Here is a 12,853-nt window from a genome sequence, read left to right on the forward strand (position 1 = left end):
TTTCTCTCCTCTCCATTACACTTACACACACACACACACACACACACACACACAAAATAAATGCTTCCAAGTAGCAAGTTTCATTCTGGAAATCTATTTCCCCTAAGAACACAATGGCATTCTCTCCACAATCTGAATTACCTCTTTTGTTGGCAGCTCTCAAAGGTTTAAGTTATTAGCTTCCTTTCCAACAGCATGCTGACATTTGAATGGTGACATATTAGAACTTCACAGCAAGGTCTCGCAAAGAAAAATGCTGCCTTAACACGTACACCAAAAGCTTTTTGTTGTTGTTGCTTGTTTTAAAAAGAAAGGAAACCCTATGATATTGCAGACTTTTTAAGGTCCGCTTCTGTTTGACTCAAACCTGTACAAACCAAAAAGGAAAGAAGAGAAGGCCTATATGAAACTAGTACAGAAACCAGCCCTGTCTCTTGAACTTTTAAATATATTTTGTATCATCCAGAACTTTGCCTAATGCAACTCAATATCAAAACTCAACATCAGCATGACAAGGTAAGACATGTCTAGGTAAAACAATGAACCCTTTCCTCATACCTTTCACTATGTAAACGGCAGTAGGAAAGTTTTGTTGAAAAGTGATGTATAAATATTTTTAACAACAGCAAAGATTTACAGAGCGGGAGGGATCAGCAAGAAAGGCCACTCACTATACAACCCACAACTCAGGACAGAGTAGATTTTGACACTGCAGCTGTTCAAAAGAGTTGGGATTATGATCAGGTGCCAAAAGCAAACCTGGGTTAAGTTTGCATAGGAAGCTGCCTTGTCAGGCATTGGTCCATCTAGCTCAGCTATACTGACTGGCAGCAGTGATCTCAGGTTTCAGAAGCATATTTCCCAGTCCTACCTTAAGTGGCACAGTGGGGAAATGCTTGACTAACAAGCAGGAGGTTGCCGGTTCGAATCCCTGCTGGTATTGGGCAGCAGCTATATAGGAAGATGCTGAAAGGCATCGTCTCACACTGCGTGGGAGGAGGCAATGGTAAACCCTTCCTGTATTCTACCAAAAGAAAACCACAGGGCTCTGTGGGTGCCAGAAGTCAAAATTGACTTGAAGGCACACTTTACCTTTACCTGAAAGTGCCTGAGATACTGAACCTGAGACCAAAGCATATGCTTTTTCTCCAAGCTAGAAAAATCTATAGGGTCAGAAATTGGTAGTACAAATGCACATGGTGGACTCAAACTGACAGGTTGGCTAAAAACCATAGCTGCCATGAGCTCAATGGCTCATGTAAACTGGTCTACAGTTTACCTAGGTTTGGGGTGAGAGACTAACATGATTGATTCAGCTAAGATAAGCAATAGCAATAGCACTTACATTTATATACCACTCTATAGCTGGAAGCTCTCTAAGCAGTTTACAATGATTTTTTTTTTTAAGCATATTGCCCCCCAACATTCTGGGTACTCATTTTACCGACCTCGGAAGGATGGAAGGCTGAGTCAACCTTGAGCCCCTGGTCAGGATCGAACTTGTAACCTTCTGGTTACAGGGCAGCAGATTTACCACTGCGCCACCAGGGGCTCATATTCATAAGAACATTATGTTCATAAGAACATAAGAACAGCCCTGCTGGATCAGGCCCAAGGCCCATCTAGTCCAGCATCCTGTTTTGCACAGTGGCCCACCAGATGCCACTGGAAGCCACAGGCAGGAGTTGAGGGCGTGCCCTCTCTCCTGCCATTACTCCCCTGCAACTAGTACCCAGAGGCATCCTGCCTTTGAGGCTGGAGGTGGCCCACAGCCCTGCGACTGGTAGCCATTGATAGACTTCTCCTCCATGAAGTGATCCAAACCCCTCTTAAAGCCATCCAGGTTGTTGGCTGTCACCACATCCTGTGGCAGAGAGTTCCACAAGTGGATAATGCGTTGTGTGAAAAAGTACTTCCGCTTGTTGGTCCTAGACCTCCTGGCAATCAATTTCATGGAGTGACCCCTGGTTCTAGTGTTGTGTGAGAGGGTGTTGTGTGAGATACATGCTGCATTATACACCCAAATCTAGTGCCTGAGAAGGCCCTATCTCAAAACCAGTAAACACACTGAGGACCTTCACATGAGAAGTGAAGAGCCTAAAGGGGGTTTGTGCGGAGAGCGCATCTGATCCGCTCTCCCCGCAGATAATCGCTCAGTCGTCCCTGGGTGGCCAGATCAGCCGCCCAGATGATTACCGGTTCTATCACAGAGCTGGTGCGAGTAGTGGGGTTTGGGGGCCTCCTGGAAGTCCCTGAAAGCACAGTGCCTTCTGGGGAGCCTCAAGACTCCCCAGGATGCTGAGAGACTTGTTGTAGCCTCCCCATGGTGGGGGGACTACTCGTGAGTCGGTGTGGTGTGAAGCCATGCCACAATGACACATAATCACTTAACCTGCTTTTTGGGTGCCCTCACATCTGAAACCCGGGTTAAGACTACCCAGGAGGATTTGCCACCAAGCCACTGCTGGGAGCCATGTAACTCCCGTTGGTTCTCACACACGGCTAAAATCAAGCAGGGCTTCCCTAACCCGGTTTTAGCCACGTGTTAGAATAGCATCATTGTGTGCATATTCATGGTCACAAGATTAAGAACTGACCCAGAGAACTGCTTGGAAGGCTTGTGTGAAAATCAGGGCAAGTTCTTATTCTCTCTCTCTCCATCAACAGCCCACCCCATCCTTTTGGTCTACAGAAAAAACACAGAAGCAATTCTCACCATTGATCAGAACCGGGCTAACAGAGCCCAGCCCGTTTTGATCAATCGTGGGAACCACCTGGCGAGCCCAGTGGTTCTTTGGCGGCTAGCCCACCTAACAACTCCTCCCCTTAAATGAGGTTAACAAAGCCAGCGCTCCATTAACCTTGTTTTATGGATCGTGTGTCAGCAGCTGGCACACTTGGGGTGGGGGGAGAGGGGACCCCAGGAAGGCACTGTGCACTCACGCAGTGCCTTCCTGGGGTTCTGGGGGGCCGTGAGGCAGCAATCCCTTTCCCCTGACCCCCGGAGCTCCCAACAGAGCCATGGCTGGGCACAGAAGTGCCCCATCGGAGCAGCCGCTCATCTGGACAGCTGATTGGGCCACCCAGCAACAAGCAAATGCTCGTCTGGGGAGAGCGGGCTAAGCCTGCTCTCCCTGCCAAACCCTATCTGGCGCTTCACACGAATCATGTGTGAACTGGGCAAAGAGACACCTTTTTAACGTGGTGATTCTCTTTATTTAGCAGGGGGAGAGCAACTGGCCCTATCCACCCCCAGCACAGTACTTCCAATGACTGATGCTGGTGTCTATCTTACATTTCTTTTTAGATTGTGAGCCCTTTGGGGACAGGGATCCATCTTATTTATTTATTATTTCTCTGTGTAAACCGCCCTGAGCCATTTTTGGAAGGGCGGTATAGAAACTGAATAATAATAATACTGTGAAGTGCCTCATAGTTTAGTTTGCTCTTATGCTTTTAATGGCAGCTTGATTTGTAGAATTCAACAGGTGAAGTTTCTCAGTTCTGCTCATGAAGACACTACTAGAAGCACAACTACAGGGGCCAACTGATAAGTTGGCAAACTCATTTCAGCCCTGTAGGCCCTCTGGAGTTTAAAGCCCCTGCATGCATATTACAAGAGGGACTTTTTGAGTCAGGCCCTAAGATTAAATCCGCTACTTGGAAGCATGATCCCCTGGCAATGCCTAACTTGTTCTTTTATTTTCAATGGGATACTTTGAGTAATTTTCTTCATGTCAGCCGGTAGAATTACTGGGGCTTAGATACAAACAAAAAATACTTAAAATCAGAGTATAATGAATTAGTCCAGAATAATACAAAAACATGATTTTGTTCTCCCAAGTACTCTCAAGTACCTGGGAGGTACTCCCAGTTCTCCCAAGTATCTCCCAAGTACCTGGGAAGTACTCCATTCACTATTTACATATGCAAGAAAAGAAGGAGGAAAGTCCAGTTTTCACCACTCTACAACAATGACTTATATTGTATGGGGGTGGGGGAAGCATGATTAAAAACAGGCTAAAGGAGAAGTAATCCATGTTAAGGATACACCATGTGACTTTTTATTTCCATGAGACTAAAGTTAAGATGGAACACCAATATTTGTTTTGCTAAAGGGATTCTACACCTGTCTAGCACATAAGAGAAGGAATAGGATTTGGGATCAATGTGGGTGGAAGAGCACAACCTCCTACTCAGGACTATAGGTAGTCCCCAACGCAGGGCCAGAGTTTGTGAAGCAAGCTTTACCCAAAAGATGCAGGCAAGGTACAGATTCTTCTTAATCCATATACCCTCCTGTTTTTATGCATTTTTTTAAAACTGGATCAGGAAAAGAAGCACACCAACTGCTTCTCACAAAGGCCTCACCCCTCCCACTGAATAATGTATTGGTGCTCAGCTAATGAATCTAGGAAATCCATGGAGGCATTTCCCTCCCCCACCCCAGTCAATTTTCATAACATCTTTAAAGTGGCGGGGGAGAAATATCATGTATTACTACAGTAGTGGTTTTGGGTTGACTTTTGAAAAGGTGACTGAACATGACTGGCAAGCAGAAGCATGGCATTAAATAAGCTCAAGCTCAAGCTCATTCTCAGCGTTAACATGATATTGATTGGGACTTATGAAGCAGGAGCCCAATAGAGCAAGCCCTGCCAGAGCAAGGGCAGACCTTGTGCATGCTTCTCCACACAGCTCTGCTAATGCACCTCAAGCCTACTCCACAGCCCCAGCTCTAATAATTTTCTCATGAGCAGATACTGCCAATTGTGACAAATGATGCTGTGAGCTGGTGATGTGGACTTTGATTCACTGGGGGACAGGTTGAGACGACCAAATTCATTTGATCCAAGCCTGAAACAGATTTAAGTAAGGCCAGCTTTTAAGTCCTGCAAATAAATCTGATGTCAACATTGCATGCACTGAATATTTGCTTTAAGCAACACTTGCTTTTCCATTTATTAAGATAAATGTATTTAAATCTGACTTTTCTCCAGAAGTCTAATGGCCTCAGTGCCTTTCAAAGGGAATGGCAAGTTATGGCTGATCAGCCCAAGACACAACTGAACTGCTGACTTACAGAGCATTGGAAGAATGAGGACTGCATACAACAGACCTGATGGTCTTCCTTCAGCCCTTCTTGGGCTTTAATTAAAGTTCCAAAGGTTAAAAGGCAGACCTTATACTGGTGGGGATGTGCTGATTGTTTGAGCTGTTACTGGGCAATATAAAAGGTCTACCTGTGTTGCCTAATCTGTGAAGTACCATTCACACATGCAAGTCATTACTTGATACTGCTACAGTCAATGAGCAATAGAAAGGAACTGGTCTTTAAAAGGTGCTGTTGCTCTGGCTTCCAATTCTCCAACCCCAACCTTGAGATATACAAAGATGTTGTTTAAGAACATGTGTGCCACAGTGCTTGGAGTAGGAATGGTAGTTTGCTACTCTCCTCATGAAGTAACCCATTAATTCGGCAACACAGTGGAGTGGTGAACCTGGCACACTAGGCAACAGTAAATGAATTGGTAAGGGCTTCTTCTGGTGGAACCAGACAGTTCATCTCTGCTTCCCTTTTCAAGAACAGGACTGGCTGCAGGCACAAGTCACCATTTGCAAAGTTGCAACTAAAGTTGTCAATCTTATAGGCTCAAGCTACAAATGTCTAGGAAAAAAGCAGGTGGTCTGATGAAGCAGAATGCACCAATAGGTAAATATTACAGTATTCAAATACATGGGCATATTGATTCTAGCATCCTTGATCCTTTGATAAAGGAAGAGCAATATATTCATCCTCAAGCAGTAATGGAGCAGCTACCTCCATTATTATAGCTGCATGCAACTGATATGGCACAAAGGCCCCTGCTACCTGTGCCAAGCATCTGATATTCAGAGGTATATTGCCTCTGAAAACGGAGGTTTCATTTCACTATCTTGTCTAATACCTATTTATTGATACACAAGAAGCAGCAAAAGTCTATTTAACACCTAATTTTCATCCTAATGGAATTCAAACTAGAATATATGGAGACAAGGAAAAAATTATTATATTGCAACAACTTTAATCTGGTTAAGGGACTCTTAATGCTACATTTTTCTCTGTCTTCTGCTTCTATAAAAGGCAGACAGAATTGCCCTCATGTGAAAAGAGAAGAAATTTATTGTGCACCTAATATAATTTGTAAGGGTCTTTAAAAAAAAAAAAAGCAATGGAAGACCAGCAACAACAAGAGGAGTGAAAAGGGTCAGAAAACTCTCTGGAAATAAAAGTTAGTAAATTACCTTCAACAGGTAATTTTATACAGGCTTTCATTCCCCTGGAGTATTTATTCCACAGTGCTTTGCCTTTGCAATGGTATTTCTCAATATGTGAGTAATATGATTTCCTACTTAACTATAGCTCTGAGCCTTTAATGGCATAGTGGTCCTTAATAATAGTGATCATTACTTTTGTAAGATGACCACTGAAATTTCAAGGAGACCTATGGAATAGTGGAACAGAGATTACCATGTCAGAAAAGGGACTTTGCTTCATACATCACAGGAGAACCCATGTTATCAGGTTAAAAAGCCAGCAGGAAATAATTTCTAAAAACAGAGGTGCTGAAACTGAAATTGACCTAGAAGATAGGTTCTCTGACCTGAGAACATGACTCCTCAATCCCCAAAATGTGAGGCCTGGTTGTATCTATTCATTGGTGAGGGAAAGGCACTCTGTGTGCAGAGGTACTATTTCCCAGTCTGTTCCTCTGTGTTTCTGTGCTCCTTCTGAATTTACTAAGGAGTCCATGGAGTTCAACAGAGCCTGCTCCCAAGCAAATGTGCACAGGATCGCGGTGTTATTTCTCATGCACCCAAATGGTGCTTGTATCAAGGGGGCTACTGCACATGACACGTGGTCATTATGAATATTTTAGGATGGTTATTATATTTCTGTCCTGCTTTTCTTCCATGATGGAATTCAAGTAGTGGCATACATGGGGTTTCCTGTTCAGTCTGCCCTCCAGGCACCAACCAGATCAAAGCTGCTTAGCTCCAGCAAGGTGGCTGCATCACGGGCCCCCTTCTTAGCCGTGGGCCCCCAGATGTTGTTGGACTACAACTCCTATCATCCTCAGCCACAGAGGCCATGTCTGGGGAAGATGGGAGTTGTAGTCAAACAACATCTGGGGGCCCAAGGTTAAGAAACCCTGGTTTAGAGGACTGTGAACTCGTGAAGTGCTTTGCAGTCCCTGTGATTTCCATCCTCACAACAACCGTGGTCACTGTTATTCCTACTATACAGCTAAAAGGAAAGACTCAGACATCAGGCCAAATTCTGTTAGTAAAAGGGTACATATGTCAGTGTTTCACCACCTTAAGTGGCGCAGCAGGGAAATGCTTGCCTAACAAGCAGTAGGTTGCTGGTTCGAATCCCTGCTGGTACTATACCGGGCAGCAACAATATAGGAAGATGCTGAAAGGCATCATCTCATACTGCACAGGAGATGGCAATGGTAAACCTCTCCTGTATTCTACCAAAGAAAACCACAGGGCTCTGTGGGCGCCAGGAGTCTAAATCTACTTGACGGTACACTTTACCTTTATGTCAGTGTTTCAGTTCCACAGAAGCTTTCATGGCCACCTGAGTTGCAATTGTTCTAGCTTTTAGCAGACGAGCCCAATTTTTAAAGGGGTGACCTACCTAATTTCTGCTTTCTATTTAAGTCCCCTGCTGCTTTCATTTCCTCTGCTTTCATTACCTTAATACTGCCGCTCTTATTTCTGTTGGCAGCTATCAGGTTTTTACAAAGTTTCTAGAACTGTGTATTCTCTATGCTTTAAAAAAACACTACACCAACTCTAAAGTAATCCAAACTGTGAACAGAGAAAAGGATAATTTTGTAAACAGTGTACTATGGAAATTAATCAAATGTGATTATTTATTTTATATAACAAATAGGAAATGAGGCACAGAACGATACAGGCTGCTAAAGGTTATGCAGTGAGAAGCTATGCAGGGCACCTTAAACCACTGGAGATCCTGCTTATGCCCCCTCCCTTCACTGGCTTCGGAAACTATCCATCTTCACAATGTTAAGGACTAGAAACGTCTTTTAAGTACATAAGTAAAAGCCAAGATTCTTAGGGTGTCAAATTCTGCATGTGTGTGGTATTCCAGAATGATGTGCTTTGACCATACAGCGTCTTTATTAATGCTATGTATTTGCCGGAAAGAAAAAGCTACCGAACTTTAATCCAGTGCTGAGGAAAAGAACCAACCAAGCAAACAGAGAATATGCTTGCATTCCTTTAAGAGGATGGACAAGGCTTTGCAGTTTATTTTCTCTGGTTAAGCAGTGGAAATTTTATTTATGCCTAACAGACGATATTTGGCAAGCATAAAGAGTGACACAAGCGTGAATTATGAAGGACCTTCAACCTATCCAGGAAGTTGTAATAATTGAAATAATAGAGAAAATGCACTTCCTGCACAATCTGAAAAGAGAGACAGAGAAGAATTCCTCATTCAGCTTCCCCCCAGCTACAAAAGTCTGCTCACTTTGAAGTCCAAAATTTTTTTTTTTACTCTGCTTCAGGAAAATCCCATAGCATTTTGTTGGAATTCTTTTCTTTACAGTTACAGTGTTCCAGTGGCCCGTCTGCTACTCAGAAAAAGTTTAATTGAGTGATACTAGTCCTGGGGTAAGTGACAATTCATTTACATGTCTCAACAAAGACTCAACATGATACAAACACATCTGTCACGCTCAGCGCTGGAGAGAATTTGTATTCTCTTGCATCTGACTAAACCTTTTATTCCCATGTACGCAGCAGTTTGCAGAAGTACAGACTGCATCGTAGGGCTGGGGTGGAAATTCAGACACTGGAGCAACTCTGTTTAAAACTAGGCTTAACTTGAGTCAGGATTCACAAGGTCTCAGCTCCAGAATCTAAGTCCTGAAACATGCAAAATAATATGTATGATAAGCATGCCTTTACAGAGTGTTAATTCCCCACTGAGAACACACAAGCAACTGTCACACATCTGCGTTTGGGCTTCCAGATTACACAATTTGATTTCCAGGAAGGTTTAAGACCAGGCAAGTATTCAGATATTAAATACTAGAATCAGGTTTCATCATGGTTCAGTTCCAAGGCCTGTTTTCATGCTCAGTGTTCAGCTCTGGACTACATGATGTAACAAAGAGGTTTTGTTTTTGTTTTTACACATTTTATATCCCGCTCTTCCTCCAAGGAGCCCAGAGCGGTGTACTACATATTTAAGTTTCTCCTCACAACAACCCTGTGAAGTAGGTTAGGCTGAGAGATAAGTGACTGGCCTACAGTCACCCAGCAAGTATCATGACTGAATGGGGATTTGAACTCGGTCTCCCTGGTCCTTGTCCAGCACTCTAACCATGCGTATGTATACACATATACACAAATTAAAATCTTACATTTCATTTGAATTTATTGAGAGCATCCATGCTTTGCCCTCTAATGGCTACTCCCACTGTCAATACATTTCCCATTTTTTATCATTTGCAGGACAATAATATTGGAGATCTGATCTTCCAAAGTGCCTGCCTGGGACTAAACAGATTTTATCAGGGTTCTAGTATGGATGGCTGACCAATTTTTTAGACAACTTGATCGCTTTTACCAGCTGTGATCACAGTCAATATCTGTTACAGTTAATCCACCTTGTTATGCTATAAAAATGATATAGCAAGCCATACTGTATTCATTTTTACAAAAAACAGTTCTGTCCCCTACCTCCTTTCTCCCTCCCAAGATTACAACTCCGAATAAAAAAATCAGACCCAGAGCTTCTTTTTTGCTGTGTAACATACATCTCCCTAACACATTAGAACAGATACCCATTTATACCTAGCTGGACCTGAGACAGTTATGACCAAAAGAGGGTTGCTGTCTTTCGCCCACTTACACATATTCACACACCGACTTCAATCCTAAGCACGTTTACTAGGAAATAAGTCTAACTGAACTCATGAAGATTTAATTTGAGTATAAATATCTAGGACTGCATACCTGAAGCAGAACTGTCATTTTCAATGAATTTCTTACAGATTTAATTACTGAGACTACTTTATAGGAACTCTGAAAATGCCTACTGCACTACTGAAATTACTACTCGTGGAGAAGCCATGACATTTAAAAACTATTTTAAATTGGCTCACTATTAGAGAGTATTTTCATATGCAAGACATACATGTCCTGTGTTTGTAACACAAATGTAAAACCCACACTGGCCAGAATGTACCCTCAAATATTTAAAAAGATGCCTTCCACTTCCTATCATGCACTAAATTACTAACAACATTTGCACATATACATACATAGCATGAGAGGCGCTGAAAATTCACATGAAAATTCTCACCGTTGGATTATCATTGGATCACCAGCACAGACCATTTGACACTGAATGGGATATGAGGAGAGAAGATAACAGGTCCAATGCTCCACCTGCTTGCCCATTCAAATGCAGACAAATCTGAGCTGCGGAGGTTGTGCTTCATGCCTCTTTGGGGAGGCCCAACTTTGCATTTTTCAAACCTTGGACAGGAAGAAACCTGTCTCTGTGCAGCAGGAGGCCAGATTGTTTTTTGGTACATTTTGTCCTCCGGATCTATCATTATGTGACGGAGAAGCAAAACTCTGTGGAAAATGGGACCAAACTCGACTCTTCCTCTTCCTGATGTGAGTGACGGTTAACTCAGCTACACAGACTTAGAGATCTCATACCATCTAAGTACAGTAATACCACAGGGCTAAGACATCAGTAGTGCCAGGAGTCTTGCTAAAGCAGCAAACTGCATACTGACCTACAAGTTAGTGGCTTGGATTTGTCTCGTTCCCCACCCCACAGTCTCCAAATGTACTGCAGATGCTCAAAGACCAAACCAGGAACAAACAAAGGGTGAGAGAGAGACCCCACTCTCCTCTTACCTGGAAATCAGATCTTCCTCTACTTGAACACACACAAGAGGAAGGGTGTTTGGCTGAAGGGGACCTCAGATCTCAGGGTATCCCTGCAACAAGCTCTAACTGGGCAAAGAGGCACCTTTCAAAGTAGCAATTCTCCAATACTTAGCAGGGGAATATTTAACATCCCTCCAGTGGTTGTTGCTGGAGCCTACTTTAAGGCTCTTCACACTATCAAATCCCTAGTGGCTAGGGCAGGTGGGGAGGAGAGGCAGGGTTGGACCTTCCTTCCCCAGACAATCATTGCTGTGTTCTTTGGCGCGCCACTGCATGCCAACACAATGAGCAGCGTGGATCGCTGGAGGTCAAGAATCTGAGTCCTGGCCTCCGGGAATCCCTAAATGCATCACTCGAGCAGTGAAGTGCATGTAGGGATTCTCCCGTGAGTTGGGTGCTCTAGGCTCCCAACTCTGTGTATGCTCGGGCTGGTGCCAGGGTTGAAAATTGGATTAGGCGGGGCGGAAGCACCAGGATCGGAAGTGATCCTGGCACTCCACACGAGCAGCCTAACCCAGGCTGGGCTGCCCCAGCCTGGGTTAGGCTGCTCATGAAAATAGCCAGGCATCTGGTGGGCCATTATGCGAAACAGGATGCTGGACTAGATGGGCCTTAGGACTGATCCAGCAGGACTGTTCTTATGTTTCTTTTTAGACTGTGAGCCCTTTGGTGACAGGGAACCATCTTATTATTATTACTCCAAGTAAACTGCTTGGAGAACTTTGTTGTTGTTGAAAAGTGGTATATAAGCAGAGGTAGCCATAGTGTACCACTGCTAGACAAATAGGCCGACCTACAGGCACCCCAGAAGTAACAATATAACAGCACTAACAGGGTAAGCGAACTTTCTAAGCAAGAGTCAGAGAATTAAAACAAAATGATATTTATTGAGGAACACTAACTGTAGGTAAACAGAATGGTGTATTCACTAAACCAGTGGTTCCCAACTTGGGGGCCTGCTGAGCTCCCATCATCCCCAGCTCCACTAAATTGTTGCTGGGGATATTTGGGAACCACTGCACTCAACTAAGTGCTCCCTAAACCAGATGGAACAAAGAGCAAAGAGCAAGCATCCTTAGTTGCAATTTACATGCCAGGTGGCCTCCCATCCAAGCACTGATGAGACTTGCATGTGCAGCAGCAACCGTGATGAAACTAAGGGGTCTGGGTCTCATCAGTGCTTGGATGGGAGACCACCTGGGAAACCCTGTGTACACTGCCTTGAGGTCCATTGCAGAAGAAAGATGGCATCTAAATTTATTTATCATATTTCTGTACTGCCTGATATGTACATCTCTAGGCGGTGTACACAATGTAAAATATTTTAAAGTTGAAAATTAAAATACATGACAATAAAAACAATAGAATAAAATGGATATTAAAACAAGGCTTTAAAATGATTAAAATTCTAATTTTAGAATTAATGAAATAAAACAGAACTTACAAGACCATGTGGAGAAACGTAGTTTCTTTCTTTCAGAAATCATGGTAAGGTCTTTGAATGATAGAAGGGCAGCAAAGAGGAACCACAGTGCCAAGGAAACACAAGGAATGTACAGCCTTAGTTTAAGAATTCTCCACCTTGGGGCCTTGTTGCTAGACAATAAGCCCTATTCACGCATTATATTCAGCATGTTAGAAGTGAGAATTTTAAAGCATTGCTCTTAGCAGTGCAGTAACCTCCTCTGGCCATTAGAGGCATGATGAGATGTTAATAGGTCCGTCATGGGCAGTTAAGAGTCAGAACTGCTCAGCTGTTGTTGAAGGCTACTGCCTGGTTTGTGTATGTTGTTCAATGACTCTCTCTTAGTTTGTGATGTTTAGTTTCTTAATAAATCTTTGGTTTTTTGAACTCAATGTAATG

General features: G+C 43.3%; 1 protein-coding gene across 18 annotated transcripts in view; it reads right to left on the reverse strand.

Annotated features, from left to right (window-relative positions):
• Positions 1 to 12,853, reverse strand: part of MECOM (MDS1 and EVI1 complex locus) — a 744,249-nt gene that overhangs the window by 80,643 nt on the left and 650,753 nt on the right. The window contains exon 1 of one of the 18 annotated variants that reach the window (XM_053310476.1): positions 5,084 to 5,154. The exons of the other annotated variants lie outside the window; for them this stretch is intronic. Within the exon in view, the coding sequence (XP_053166451.1) occupies positions 5,084 to 5,110 (27 nt within the window). The 5' untranslated portion in view covers positions 5,111 to 5,154. Of the gene's footprint in view, positions 1 to 5,083; positions 5,155 to 12,853 lie in introns of those variants that run through there. 18 annotated transcript variants of the gene reach the window in all.

The sequence above is a fragment of the Hemicordylus capensis genome, chromosome 3 (genome assembly GCF_027244095.1).
Source record: "Hemicordylus capensis ecotype Gifberg chromosome 3, rHemCap1.1.pri, whole genome shotgun sequence".
Lineage (NCBI taxonomy): Eukaryota > Metazoa > Chordata > Lepidosauria > Squamata > Cordylidae > Hemicordylus > Hemicordylus capensis.